Below are 15,658 nucleotides of genomic sequence, written 5' to 3'. Positions count from 1 at the left end.
GTCCTCAAGTCAATTCTCTACATCTGTGTCTTTATTCCTGTCCTGCCCCTAGGTTCTTCAGAACCTTTTTTTTTTTTAGATTCCATATATACGTGTTAGCATACGGTATTTATTTTTCTCTTTCTGACTTCACTCTGTATGACAGTCTCTAGGTCCATCCACCTCACTACAAATAATTCAATTTCGTTTCTTTTTATGGCTGAGTAATATTCCATTGTATATATGTGCCACATCTTCTTTATCCATTCATCTGTCAATGGACACTTAGGTTGCTTCCATGTCTTGGCTATTGTAAATAGAGCTGCAGTGAACATTTTGGTACATGACTCTTTTTGAATTATGGTTTTCTCAGGGTATATACCCAGTAGTGGGATTGCTAGGTCATATGGTAGTTCTATTTTTAGTTTTTTAAGGGACCTCCATACTGTTCTCCATCGTGGCTATATCAATTTACATTCCCACCAACAGTGCAGGAGGGTTCCCTTTTCTCCACACCCTCTCCAGCATTTATTGTTTGTGGATTTTTTGATGATGGCCATTCTGACTGGTGTGAGGTGATACCTCATTTAGTTTTGATTTGCATTTCTCTAATGATTAGTGATGTTGAGCATTCTTTCATGTGTTTGTTGGCAGTCTGTATATCTTCTTTGGAGAAATGTCTATTTAGGTCTTCTGCCCACTTTTGGATTGGGTTGTTTGTTTTTTTGATATTGAGCTTCATGAGCTGCTTATGGTATTTCTTCCCTTCTGATATTCTTTGATTTTGCCAAGGTTGTCTTGTTTTTTTAATGTACCCCAAGAGAATGAATTTCTCTCTCTCTCTCTCTTTTTTTTTTGTTTTGTTTTCTGGCCGTACCGCGCGGCATGCGGGATTTTAGTTCCCTGACCAGGGATCAAACCCGTGCCCCCTGCAGTGGAAGCGCGGAGGCCTAACCACTGACTGCCAGGGAATTCCTAGAATGAATTTTATAAAGAAAATAGACAGCTAGATAGCAAGTCAAAGCATATGTGGAAGGTAGCAAATTAAATGGACTTTGTACTTTTTTCCGGGTCGGAAGACTTCTAGTCTTTTATTCTTCACTGATTAAAATTTTGCATAATTTTCTTTTAATTAAAAGAACTTATTATGAAACTCATCCTAATGTTGCAAACCTGGAAAAATCAGGACAAGGTAAAGAACACAAAGATGATTTAAAAATCACAGCTCTGCTTAATATTTTAGTGTGTTTACTCTGTCTTTTCCTAGGGATGTGTCCATGAGCATTTTCCCATATTAAATTATTTAACGACATCTTTTTCAGGGACCGCATACTTGTCTGTCGCAATCCCCTTATCTCGTCATATTGAAGCAGTGTTTGATCCCCCTGGAAATGTGTGTTCCCTATTTGCCATCCCCGAAGAGTCCTCCTGAGTGGAGAGCTCAGGAACTTTCTGTGAGGGGTGTGAAATGTCTTCCTTAAACACACACCCGCACTTGCCATTGGCTTGTTCCAGACCCGTGGAAGAGGAGGCCCTGCTGCTGCAGAAGGAAAGCCCTCACCCTAGTTCCCTGAGCTTGGGTACAGCATTGAAGGAGCCACAGATCACCTGGGAGCTTATTGAATAAGTGCAGGTTCCAGTTCTGAGTAGTAGTTGGGGGCTGGGACCTGATGGGCTCTCAGCGATGCCCACACTGCTGGCCCGGGAGCCACACTTGGCACCTCGAGCTCGGGCACCTCAGAATTTGCCGAGCGCTCTCCGTTCTTGCTGTGAAGCAGTCTGTGCCTTAGTTTACTCTGGGCCTGTCTGTTTGGGGGCCTTCCTGCACTTCCTCTGTCCATCCCCTCATCCAGGCTCTTGTCCATAGTCCTGTGCTCTCACCACATCCCCACCAGATGCGCTCTTGTCACTCCAGCAGCTCTTGGCTTCCTGGGCCTCCCCCTCCTGCCACCACCAAGTCAGGGGCCAGGAAGGTTTCTTCGCGACTTCGACTTCATTGCTGCCCCCGTCCCCCCAGCTTCCTGTGTGGGCGCTCAGGCCTCCGGCTGGCTGATTCCCTCTCTCTCCGTGGAGGGTCCCGCTTCAGAGGCACCTTCTGTCCGTCCTGCCCTGGCCCCAACCTGGCATTTGCCCCACTTGGGCCCCTTGACCCTTGGATTTCCCTGGGGGAAGGAAGGAGGGACGAGACAGACCAGACTCCTGCAGGGAACCCTCTAATCTGTCTGTCCTATCCACTCCACCCAGCTGGCTTGAGAAACACCAGGTATGACTGAACAAATCACAGTAATTCAGGTCCATTTCCTGAACCGCCTACCCCTTGGGCCTATTTACCTTGCAGCCCAATAACCGTTCATTGAGTATGTGCCTCAGCCTAGCTTTTTGATCCGTGGCGTTTGGTTTTGATGCCGGGGTACTGTTCTTCCACAGTGTAGGGCCAGTAGAAGGACTCAATCTTTGTAGTTTTAAGTGGCAGAGGGAACACCACTCCCAACTTGGGAAGTGACTTCTTTCATTGAAAAGAATGCCCCTGGGAGAACCTCCCTTAGACTCACCTCTGCCCTCCTTGCTGGCACAGCCAGGGCTCTGATGGATTAAAAATATGAAGGTGAAGGTTGGGGCGGGAGTGCTATATAAGAATATTTTCATTTCTGTTGATATTTTGATAGAAAAAAATGTGATTCATGGGCTCCTTCGTGTGTGGCCTCGGTTCCTTTTGCAGAGGTATTTTAAGAACATTAACAGGAAGCTTCTCAGGATGGGGGCGCGGTCGCAGGGGGGGAGTTGCACGTGTGTGAGAGTTCTCTGCCGGCTGGTGTGATGAAAGCTGCCTGTCGCTGAAAAAAAGCAACCTCACAAGCCCTGTCACCTAGGGTTTGGTGCCAGCTGGCCTTCTCATGAGACCCAGGTTCAGAAGAGGGTAGGCGGGTTGCTGATAAGATCCACTGGGCCCCTGGGCAGCTCTTCAACCAAAAAAGACAGTTAACTGCGGATATTTGCCTGGGGGAAGGATACACACCTATTCATTCCTTCCTCTTCAAGCTACAAGTATAAGGAGGAGGTAAACTTTGGGGATGGAAGGAGAGGGGGCCTGGGAAGAAGGCTTCCTGAATCTTTGAGGGACTGAGGAAGGGCAATCTCAACTGTGAGAAGGTGTTTTCTCAGCTGTAGGAAAACAGTGCAGCTGTTACTCCAGCTCTGAGAAAAGGCTGTGAGACCAGGACCTTTCATGTGGCCACCAGGCTTTCATGTGGAGAGACGGGTGAGGGCGACCCTGTAGGAGGGTCCCCGTGAGAACCAGGAGCTACTGCGGCCCTTTCTCTCTCCCTTCCCTGCCCCTGAGGGCTGGTGCCATACTGGAACGGGGTTTTCCAAACCAGAGGCCTTTGTCTGACGTTTCTCTTTCCAGTTTTTCTATTAATTTATGTGAAAACAGGTTTAAAACGTCACCTTCTATCAGGCATTTTGGGAATCCTAAAGAATAGGATTATATGACATCCTGACTGCTGGAAAATCTAGGGCAGGAGGCATGTGTGAGTCTGTTCTTGCACAGAACCACTGCAGCTAGTCTCACCTTCAGAGATAGCCAGCTTGTCACTTGTCAGGGGTCGGAGGTGTCTTGAGCAGTGGCCTCTTCCTACGGCGGGGAGGGAGAGCGACCAGCAGTTGACCCTGAGGTTGTGTGAGGGATGCAGGGAGGGACTTGCCTGCTTCTCAGGAGTAGGGAGGGAGGCGCCTCAGGGGCTTGGGCACTTAGCAGCCAGGAGCCTGTAGCTTCCAGAGAGCTCAGCTGTGGCCACCCCAGGGCTGACTCATCGTGAGCCATAAAATGCGGACACTTTAACTGTGTTGTGATGGAAACCTTTCAAACTGTACTAGACACTTAGACACTTACTGCCTTCTTGCTAGAGTCGACAGTGTTGTTTAAACTACTTATGGTGCCATGTTTTAGTGGGTTTGCGTGTCTGTGAGTTGACTGCACTCTGGATGCAGGAGTCTGGGACCCACAGGCTGAGTTTTTAGCTCGTCCTGCCTCCAGACTGCTGAATTGTCTCAAATGGTGTGTTTTTTGCTGGTCCGCTGATGCCCATCACTAGATGTGTCCTTCAGTCAAATAACCTAACCTTTCTGGGCCTCCGATTTCATATCAGGAAAATGAGGGGACTGGACTGGATCAGAGGTTTTCAACCTAGGTGCTGCGACATGTCCCAGTTTGGGTGGAATTTGGGGGCTGCCGTGTTTGATATAAATCGACTAGAATGTAAGCTTCATGAAGGCAGCGACTGTACTACTGGCTCCTAGAACAGTGCCTGGTCACTAGTAAGCATTTGATAAATATGTGTTGTATGTATATATAAGAACATTTGTAGTGTTTTAGTGCATCCATATGTTTTATACATTGGAGTTGCACATGGGATTTCACTTGGTAGGGAAAGGAGTGCACTGCTAACCCCTTGAAACTGCTGGCCCACCTGAGCTCTGAGGTCATGCCTGCTGGAACTTTCTGTGAAATGAGCCCATTTCTGTTCTCCTTCCCAGAGCACACTTGGATCTAGTTGGCTCTGTGGCCTCCATCACCAGGCTTGGCAGCGTCTGGGGATGGGGCTGGCGTAAAGCACCTCTTAGAAAGGGCTTGGCAGATTTCTCCATTGCGGCATAATCTCCATGACACAATCAGGCAAATTTTGGGCTTTGTGTTTCATTAACTGCTTGTTGATAAGCTATTATTAAGTGGAAAAAGCAGGATTTTTCCCCCTCTCTCATTTTGATGAGAAGCCTTAAAACTGACTTTTTAAAATGGTTTAAACCTAATGAGCACTTTTCTTCCCATCATCCTACACTTTTCCATTTTGAATTTCAAGGTTTTGTTTTCCTACAGCATTTTTTTTCTGGAACTTGCTTAACTCATCTTTCTCAGAACTGTTCTGCTGCAGGTATTTGTGGCTTCAGTGGGTGCAAATGAATGTTCTGATTGCCTTGCTTGTTCCTCGGTGGAAATAAAGAGGGCATGTGGGAAGTGCTTCCACACACATGACAACTTTTCCCCAAGTTGCTAGGATGCTTTCCCGGGTTTAGATCTCAGAAGTTTTATTTCTGAAAGTATTTTCCTTCAACAGATGCATTTATCATTCACCTTAGGGCAGAAAAATGAAAGCATTGTTATGAGTGAGGTAGTAATGATTTGATCCCACCCCCCTCCCATCTTTACCTCTTTCCATATCTACCTGATGGACTGAGGAGGGGGGCCTCTCTGGGGAGGAGGGACATGACTATTGATGATGTGGATGATAAGTCCAGGTGGCTCTCTTGGGAAAGTGGGTGGGTACCCTGTATTAGGCTCTGTGCTGAGACCTTCTCCTGAACTGACTCATTTAATCCTCACAACAACCCTGTGAAGTAGGTATTTTTATTCCCATTTAACAATGAGATAATTGAAACCTGGAGAGGTAAAGAATTGTCCCAAGGCCGCTTAACCGGGGCTGTATTAGAGCTTGGGTGTGAACCCAGACAGCCTGGCTCCATCGAGAAGGGGGGAGGGCATTTGCCTGAGACATTTCTGATCATCTCCACTTGTGAGGGAGAAGAGGGGGGTTTCTACTCATATGTAGTGGGGAGAGGCCAAGGATGCTGCTAAACATGCCACAGTGCACAGGACAGCAACAGCCCCCCCCCCCAAACAATTACGGGGCTCCCAGTGGTGCAGAGTTTGACACACTTTGCTCTAAATGATCTGTCTCCCACGAGTGTTTCCGCTTTCTGGCAGTTCAACAGAAAACAGTTCGTTTACCTTTTAACCTTAAACCTTATAGATTCTCTCTACCAACTTACTAAAGTATATCTAGTGTGGTATTTTTTAGAAGATGCATAAGCGGAGGGTGGTGTGAGGGAATGACTCAAAGAATCCAACTGCTATCTGAGAACAGACAACTCAATCAGCATTCTTTTGGTGCTGTAAGTAACCCTAATCTCGTGAGAAAGAGACTCCCAACCAGGGGGAACGGTTGTGTCCAGATTCGTTGTAACCCAAAAGCCAGTGCTGGCTTGGTGGGTGTTGATGACCTGTCCTTTGCCTGTTTCAGATTCGGTCCCAGTGACTGTGGGTACTCAGTGCTCATGAAGGAAGGACACTGACCCTTGACAATGCTTTTCATGGAAATGCTGTTGAAACCAGCACGTTCTAGAATGTTGAAACCTGTGTGAGAAACCTCCTGTCCCAAACTCCTTTCCGACAGTCCTCCAGAATCGTGTCGTGACAGTTATGGAAAGATTGTGAGAACCTTGGAGCTTTAAGGGATTCTCTGAACTCAAAAGAGAAAAACTTAAGAACCTGAAATGAAGGAAACACAAGAGCCAATTTCTGGGCCAGGCAAATACACGGCTTCTTGTTCAACTTGCACTCTTAGGTAGCCATTTAAGTTTTCCTATTTCATTTTCATTTGCTTCAAATTCTACCAAGTAGAGGTTTATTTATAGCAGTTAAACTCTAAAAAACATTATAAGGGTTAAAGAATTTTTAAATTGAGGTAGAAACAAAATTCACCATCTTAACCATACTTAAAAATACAGCACAGTAGAATTTTCTAGTTTTATGCCTCAGTTACAGTGATAGTTCACTCTGGCTGTTTTCTACCAATCACATAGCAGAAGTAGATCTCATTTACTCGCTGGCTGATTCGTTTAGCAAATACTTGAGTGCTTACTACCTGTAAGGTAGAAGAGAAATGTCGTTTTGTTTTCTTCCAGAAGAGAAACTTGAAGTGTTTTTTCTAATTACAAGATATGTGCTGGTTACAAAGAGTTCAGAAAATACAGAAAAGCATAGTCACTCATAATCCTACAATTCTGTTAACTACCATTGACATACTGGTATATCCTTTAGATTGTTTTTTGTTGTTGTTATTGCAGATCTATGTCTTGTTATAATTTTACCCCAAATGCTATCATGCTCTATACTGTTGTGTTATTAACTATTTTCAGTTAATGCAATGTGGACATCTTTCCATGGTGGTAACTTTTCCTGTATAGTCATTTCAGTGGGTGCATTGGATTCAATGATATGAATGCACCATTATGTCAGTGATCAGTACTCCTTCCAGTACAGAAAGGAGCATCCACTTTCCTCTCTTCTAAACAACTCGTTATGTTAAAGCACGTTCATGTGCCCGACACACAGTGAGGACAAACAAACCAAAACATCGGAGTTTGGAGCAGAGAAAGGTTTGTTGCAGGGCCACGCAAGGAGACGGGTGGCTCGTGCCCCCTCCAAAACCCCGAACTTGCCGAAGGGTTTCAGCAAAGCGTTTTTAAGGCCAGATGAGGGAAGGGAGTCACAGGGTATGTGATCAGCTTGTGCACAGTTCTCTGATTGGCTGATGGTGAGGTAACAGGGCAGTGTCACAGAGGTTAACAGTCCTTAGGCACCAATAGGTCTGGGGGCTATGTGCTCATGGTCATCAGGTAGTTAACGTCTTCCATTTGGTGGAGGTTTTTCACATCTGCACAGCAACTCAGGAATGTGCATTAGATGCTGTTCTCTAGGTACTTCAGAGAGGAGCTGAAGCAGAGGGTTTGGGGGAGGCCCCATAGGGTCATTTCACGGGTAGAAACAAGGTCTGTTGTTTATTGCTGCATTCCCGGGAATTAACATTGCACAAGTAGGTATGTAGTATACTAACCATTAGTTGAGTGAATGAATGGCCTGGTTATTTCCATAGGATTAGGGGTAGGGCTTTTATGTTTTTGTTTTTGTTTTTTGCCATACACGGGCCTCTCACTGTTGCGGCCCCTCCTGTTGCGGAGCACAGGCTCCGGACGCGCAGGCCCAGTGGCCATGGCTCACGGGCCCAGCCGCTCTGCGGCATGTGGGATCCTCCCAGACCGGGGCACGAACCTGTGTCCCCTGCATCGGCAGGCGGACTCCCAACCACTGCGCCACCAGAGAAGCTCCAGGCGTAGGGCTTTTAAAGTGGGCTAGGGCTTGGGGGTGAGAGAGCGGGGAGCTTGGTAATGGGAGTGGTTGAGCCTCTCTGGCAGGGTGCTAATAGAGGGCATCCAGATCCACTGCAGCCAGAGGTTGCCAGGAGAGAGGAGGGGCACACAGAGGGAGATGCCTTCTTCAGATACCAGTTGAATGCTTACTGTGCCCCTGAGGGCAGGAGAGAAAAACTGCTTCCTCATTTTGCTGCTTCCTTCCCACACAGCCAATTTCCCTTCTGTAGGAAACAAAGGTTTCAGGCCAGTGTTGTCTGTCCAGTGCACCCTCTGTATATACCAGCAGTGAATAGATCAGAATAGCAAAGAGCCTACAGATTCAAATCCTGGCTCTACGACTCACCAGCTCTGTCCGGTGGGGTTGATATAACAGCTAATGATAAGTTGTAGTACCTTGCAAAGAGCAAGGGATTAGTAAGTGTTAGCTATGGTTAGCTAATGTTATTATGGATTAAGTAAGCTTTACTAGGTTCCCCTATATTCTTTTGTGTGGGAGAAATCCACTGTAAGCTCCAAACAAACCAACTTACTAACACATGTATAATACGTGTTGAGGTTTCTAAAACACAGTCCTTTTGAGAATTAGCGACTACCTGCCACCTATATTTCTTGTGCAGTAAGATACGCCTTTATTGAGCAGAGGAATTGCATGTTTGCGTGTTCTTATTCTCCTAGCTTTCAAGTCGCATCATCCTCTCGTATAGCTACTGGTAAAGGGCAGCACATGGCACCACGGTGGCAAGAGTTGCTATTTACCACTCCCTCTGCCTCCTGACTGTAGTGGAGAAAAAGGTCTGTATAGGCTCAGTGGGAAGCTGTTTCTGAGCATCTAGTGAGGAGAATGAGCTGCAAAATATTGGTTATGTAGTCCAGAATTTAAATAAATACTGCTATCAAAGTAGAATCAATTGTTCATTACCTCTCTGCTGAGCGCTGGTGATTCATAGATAATTCTAAAACCTCAAAGGAGAAGGAAGGAAAGTGGGCTGTGACATGGCATGAGTAGTATTGTGTGTTACTGAAAGATGTGGAAATGGAAATTAAAAGATAGAGAGCACCGTTCACTTTAATAAAATATTCTGAACCTGGTTTTATGTCTTGTGTGTTTTTCTTCTGTTTCCTTGGTATTAACCACCCCCTCCCCCCAGCTCGCACAGGAACACCTGGGTTCTGCTTCCAGCAGCTTCAACAACTTCAGTGTTTTAGGAACTTCCTTACTGCTGCCCCGCCTCCTCAACGTTTATTAAGGGACAGTATTGTAATGATTGTAGTTAACAAACAATCTCTTAGGTCTTTCCTCAGTTCTGCTAGGGCTCCTGCATTTCCAAGTCAGGAAAGGGGACTGAATGAAGGTCCATGTCAGGTTTGAAGCAATCTTTCCTTTTGCGGTTTCAACTCAGTTTTGACGTGCTAAAGCCAACTAGGCTGTCCAGAGCTCTCGAGGAATAAGTCTGAATGAATGAATGTTTTCCACTTTGCTGAGGGATTTACACTCCCCCAAACTAAAGCATTGGCACTGAAAAAACTGTGATCCGTGTTTGGGGTGATTCTTGCGACAGAAGTGTCCTACGCAACTTGTTTGCCTTCCTAAGTGGAACGAAGGGACCCCGAGTTAATGGGGTGCCTGAGCCATTATGATGAGTGTGAGTTATCTCACTGCCGCGGGAGCTGAACATCGCAGAATGCAGCCCAGGAAGCAGTGGAGTGATGCTCATAGAACCCGTGCCCGCTTGAAGAGCTTTGGACTGCTCCACTTTTTAATTCTTCTCTTTCTGATCGATTTTTCTCTCTCTCTCTTCTTGCTTTGGGTTTAACCCAGTGTGCTTGCCTCTTGCAGGACATTTTTCAACATCTAAGAACTTGTGGATGGTAGGGATCAATCAGACCACCTCTTACAGGGATGACCAGACTGTAGCATGGGTGCCACCATGCACATGGTGCTCATTGGTCCTTGCATTTTCTCTGTGGATTGAGACATTCAGCCTTAGAACCTACCTCAAGACCGCCACTGCCAATGAGTTGAGCGTCAGATGAAACCTGTTTACCTATCATCTGTCATCTGCCTACGCTCCTTCAATGTGCAAGTGAGGAAAACCAAGACCCAGAGCTGCACAGAGTTAGAATCCAGGCCTTTTGGTTCTCAGACCTGTACTCTTCCCACCAGTGGGCTTAAGCAAGCCTGTTGGAACTGTGAAAAAAAGACCTGAGGGAGGAAGAGGGGAGCTCTCACAAGATACATGGGCATGTGTTTGTGCTGATTCTATGACATCTCTTTGGCTTTCTTCCTGATTCTTTGCTATTTCCAATTGGTGGTGTTGTCAGCAGGGAATTCTAGGTAATAAAGGAATTGTGCTTTTTAGTTTAACAAAAGAACCCGGAAGTTACTACCAGCCCTAGCTCATGTTTCGCTTCTGTGATCACTTCCTCACTTGCCTGGCATCAGTCCTTAGAAGAACTGTCAGCCCAAGGCCAGTGGGGAGGACAAGGAGAGAGATTGTGTATTTATTTACTGTGGTGGTGGTGGTGGTGTGTGTGTGTGCGCACGTGCGCGTGCACGCATGCGCGCACACACGCACACGCGCAGGCACACACCTTAGACAGGAGAAGAAAACTAACACTAAGGGGGAGGCCCAGCTCCAGGTAGCAGCAAGAGGCTGGCTAATCCTTTCATTTGGACTCTGCCCCGGCAAGGACAAAGCACCTCTTATTTAGAAAAGCCTTTGCTATTCATGCTGTTGCTATTTCAAAGTAAGTTAGATAGAGGGTGTGAACAGCTCTTTGAAATTTTTCTTTTTCAGTATATTTGGGGGAGGGAAAGTTTCTTCAGAAAGAGAGAAATCACCCAAGTCAATACCACATTGCAAATACTTCTGTATCATTATCTTGAAACTTACTTTTCTTAAATAGTCTATTTTCTTTTTCTAATCATGAGAGTAATACATGCACATGATAAAAACCCAGACAGGAGAGCAGAACAGTGAGACATGGCTGTCTTAGTTTCCTCCCCACTCATCTAGGCCCAGGTGATCGATGTTAGCGGTCTTTGTGTCCACACACATATTCCCTGCATACACATATGCATACGTATAAGATATCCGGGCATACTGGCTGTCTTAGTTTGCTGGAGCTGTCATAACCCAAGTACCACAGACCAGGTAGTGTAAACAACAGAAATTTAATTTCTCACAGATCTGGGAGCTAGAAGTCCGAGATTAAGGAGGCTTCTCTCCTTAACTTGTAGATGGCTGTCTTCTCCCTGTGTCTTCACATGGTCTTCTTTCTGTGTGTCTCTGTGTCCTAATCTCTTCTTACAAGGACACCAGTCATGTTGGATTAGGGTCCACCCCAGTGACGTTATTGAATCTTAACTACCTCTTTAAGGGCCGTCTGTCTAAATAAAGTCATGTTTGGAGATACAGGGGGTTAGGACTTCCAACATATGACTGGAGGGGCGGGGGCAGCGACACAGTTGAGCCCATAACACTGTCTTATTCTTTTAAACTATGTCCTATTGTATGGATAGTCCATAATTCATTCATTCCGCCCCTGTGTAGCTGGAGAATAAGACCTTTTTTATGCTTTTTTAAAAAAAAATTTATTTATCTTTGGCTACGTCGGGTCTTCATTGCTGAGAGTAGGCTTGCTCTAGTTGCGGCGAGCAGGGGCTACTCTTCGTTACGGTGCGCAGGCTTCTCTTTGCGGTAGCTTCTCTTGTTGCGGAGCGTGGGCTCTAGGCGTGCAGGCTTCAGTAGTTGTGGCACATGGGCTCAGTAGTTGTGGCTCGTGGCCTCTAGAGCACAGGCTCAGTAGTTGTGGCGCACGGGCTTAGTTGCTCTGCGGCATGTGGGATCTTCCCACATCAGGGATCGAACCCGTGTCCCCTGCATTGGCAGGCAGGTTCTTAACCACTGTGCCACCAGGGAAGTCCCCATTTTTATGCTTTTAATGAACAACCTTATACCTAAATCTCTGTGCCCTTGTGTAAGTATACCTGCAGGGTGAACTTCTAGAAGAATTGCAAACATCGTCCTCCCAAAAGATTGTCCTGGGTCCCTCTTGAATGTATACTGATTTCTTGTGGAAGAAGATTGTGTGCAGTATCTACAAATTAAAGCCCTTAATAATGAACTCTTTGTGATACAATGTGGGTGTGAGAAATTCAGAGTGCAGCACATGACTTGTGCCCTTGGCCCTGTGGAGTGGGATTGCCAGCCCTTTTGTTTGAGGAGTGTTGCTGTTATGACTTTATCATATATTATTCATTCAACATTTATTGAGCCGTTGATGGGCACTGTTTTGTTCATATGTTGTTGTTTTTTTTTTGATAGACTTATTTTTAAGAGATATTTTAGGTTCACAGCAAAATTGAGAGAAAGGTACAGAGATTTCCCATATACCCTCTGCCCCTACACACGCACAGCTTTCCACATTATTCACGTCCCTCGCCAGAGTGGTACATTTGTTACAACCAGTGAAGCTACATGGACACATCATTATTATTTAAAGTCCATAGTTTACATTAGGGTTCACTCTTGGTGTTGTACATTCTACCTTTGTTTTTTGTACCTTGACTTGTTCAGTAAACTGTTTAGGTCCTCTGGAGTTGGGGGTAACAAGACAGAGGCGCTTCTCTCCAAGCTTGTGACAGTCCCAGAAGTTAGGTTGGCCAGGAGTTGCTTTCTCCAGTTTTGAGGGTGAAGAGTAGGGGAGCGACATGCTCGCAGAAATAAAGCTGTAAGTGGCAAGGAATAAAAGGTAAACCCATTTTATTCTAAATTATGCTCTTCTGGAAAGAAGTAGTAAGTCAGCAGGGCTGTGAGATTTTCCTCACTGCTAACATAACATTGCTTGTGTGGATGCTGTTTTGAATTTCCACTTCCATATCAGCGTTTAGCTTAAGATAATGCACTTGTACTATGGTATTGGTGATTGGCTTAGTTTGCTTTCATAACTTTTAGGTTAGTAGAGAAGTGCTCTTTGATTCTGATATTAGGCATGTGTGTATGTATGTACACTTGTCTGTATATATGTATACACACACATAAATATCATAGCACTATATGTAGGGTGAAAGTAAAAAATAAGGAGAGTTTAAAAAATTAGATTCATACAACGACACATGACTTTAATGACAGAGTAGGATTAAACCAATGTGATTTTCTCTTCACGTTTTCCATGATCACATTCCTCTGTCACTATTTGTCTTTAAATGACCACTGAGGCTGACTTTATGTCTGTCTGTGTTCATTTTTCCCCTCTGTGGAGATAGTAAGTGTAAATGTTGATTCTGCTATGGGTAAGTTCTCTCATGGGATGTATCAACTGCTTCTAAATATTTCTTTTTCCAGATAGGATAAATATTTGATCACATTTGAAATACAGTAAAACTGGTTATCTAAGACCATAGAGCTTAAAGAGTTAGCAACCCATGAATGAGGCAGTTTGGAAAGAATTTGGCAGGCAGAGGAGGAGGGAGGCGGGTCCGGGCCAGAAGCCAGCTAAGCCAGTGGGAGCGGAGAAGAGGGAGCAGGGGAGGGAGAGGAAAGAAAAACTGGGGCATATGAGTGGAAAGGGATCAATAAAATCAGGGACAGAGAATATGGATGAGTGAACTGTAAAGGAAGGTGGCCTGTAAGAACACCACACAGGCAGCAGTGTTAGGATCCCACTTGTGTGATCTGTTAGCTCAGCCCAATAGAATAGCTTGTCTTGCAAAGCAGTAGCCCAGCTTTCTGAGGCAAGAAGAGTCTTGAGAAAAATGGCTTAGAAAACTGAATGTAAGATGGAGAGAGTACATTAAGAAATTTAAAGTAATGAAATAGTACAGAATGACAAAGGGCTCCCACAATGGCGCTTCCATGAAGTAGATGAAATATCTTGGGAAATGCGTATGTTTCCAAGATCCGTCCTAACGTCATTGTGATTATAACCTGTTGTGGTCTTACACCTGTGATCTCTTCTTACTGTAAGTGATGTTTATAGTGTAGTCTTCTAATTGATGCTTGTTTTGAAGCCATGCAAAGCTCTGAACTTCCTGCTAAATCATTATCGAGAGATTGCATTGTTAGGTTTTGTGTATAGTGTCAATACATGTAGGTTTGGTTGTTATTCGTGGTTTATGGTAATCTCTTTTGTATTATTCCCTATTTGCTAAACGGATATCCCTCCCTAACACCAGGTGTGTCTGATTAGGTTGTGCAAGAGACCACCGAGTACACTAAGTACTGTCAGCACCCTCACTTTAAAAAATGAGGAGTCTGGGGCTTCCCTGGTGGTGCAGTGGTTGAGAGTCTGCCTGCCGATGCAGGGGATAAGGGTTCGTGCCCTGGTCTGGGAAGATCCCACGTGCTGTGGAGTGGCTAGGCCCGTGAGCCATGGCCGCTGAGCCTGCACGTCCAGAGCCTATGCTCCACAACGGGAGAGGCCACGGCAGTGAGAGGCCCACGTACCACAAAAAATAATAATAATAATAATGAGGAGTCTGAGTCTTGAAAATGCTTATAGCTGGTAGGTGGCAGAGCCAGGCCCCAAACCCAGGCTTACAGATCTAGTTTCCTTTTAGGGCAGTGAAAATACTCTGATACATAATGTTGCATATATGTCATTATACATTTATCTAAACCTGTTCAGTATAGGACACCGAGAGTGAACCCCAAATGTACCATTCTGGTGACTATATTGATAATGGGGGAGGCTATACAAGTGTAGGGGTAGGGGGCGTATGGAAAATCTCTGTGCCTTCCCCTCAGTTTTATTGTGAACCTAAAACTACTCTAAAGAAACAAACTCTTTAAGAAGAAGAAAAAAATTAACACCAGATCCAAACCTGAAAACTTAATTCCCTATTTTATTTAATATTCTCGAATAAAATTATGTCCGGTTGCATTGACCAGTAAAGCCCAATCCTGCCCCCACTCATTAGCCTAAAGCCTACCCTTAGGGGCGTGAAGCTGTGGTCAACAACAACGTGTAAGAGGCACCTGTGCCTTTTGTGCTTCAAGTTACCCCCCCCCCCCCACCAATGCAGTTCATTCTTTGGCTCATGGATTTTGACAGGTCCCTTTCTTGGGCCCAACTTCTTGGTATTCCCGTCCTTCCCACTTCACTTAGTCCTTTTTCTAGTTCTTGGCTTCTTCTCTTGCTCTTCCCTGATTGGTTTTCGTCTAAGAGTGATCACAGTGCTTCAGGTGAAGTGTGCCTTTTCTGTTTAAGTATTGGGCATCTCCCAAGCCATCATGTTTATTAAAGACAATGTCAGACCAATTCTGGCGAAAACTTTGTTCACGCACTCAACTGTTCACACATGTCCTATGGGCAGGACGCCTTGGAGGAATGGTAGCTCACCTGCAGAGGTCTGGGGTGAGCAGGTTTGTGAAGGAGAGGCTCCGAGAGGGTGTTTTGTGTTCCTTTCCTAGTTGGCCTGCTGCTGTGGGAATGCTGGCTGCTCCTACTGCTGTGGCTGCTGCCCCAAGATCCGCCAGTCCCGGAGCACCCGCTTCATGTACGCGCTCTACTTCATCCTGGTCGTCGTCATCTGCTGCATCATGATGTCCAACACCGTGGCCAGCGAGATGAGGGAGCATGTAAGTCAGCCCTTCACCTCTTCCTACTGCTGATGAACGGTTGATGAGGGTGTGTGGGAAACATTCAGTTTAGAGGATGGGGCCCACCCACCCAGGGTGGTTTAGGG

The 15,658-nt window shown here is 45.5% G+C and overlaps 1 protein-coding gene across 4 annotated transcripts in view; it reads left to right on the top strand.

Moving 5' to 3' along the window:
- The window catches only part of SERINC5 (serine incorporator 5), a 185,712-nt gene that overhangs the window by 119,513 nt on the left and 50,541 nt on the right, over window positions 1–15,658 (top strand). For all 4 annotated transcript variants that reach the window (XM_081232043.1, XM_081232045.1, XM_081232044.1 and 1 more), the window contains one exon: window positions 15,384–15,551. In XM_081232043.1, coding sequence (XP_081088169.1) covers window positions 15,384–15,551 — 168 coding nt within the window. The remainder of the gene's footprint in view (window positions 1–15,383; window positions 15,552–15,658) is intronic.

Source organism: Mesoplodon bidens (genome assembly GCF_964165515.1).
Source record: "Mesoplodon bidens genome assembly, chromosome: 4".
NCBI classification, from domain to species: Eukaryota; Metazoa; Chordata; class Mammalia; order Artiodactyla; family Ziphiidae; genus Mesoplodon; species Mesoplodon bidens.
Note: the sequence above shows the minus strand (reverse complement) of the source record. Positions and strands in the feature narration are given on the sequence as shown.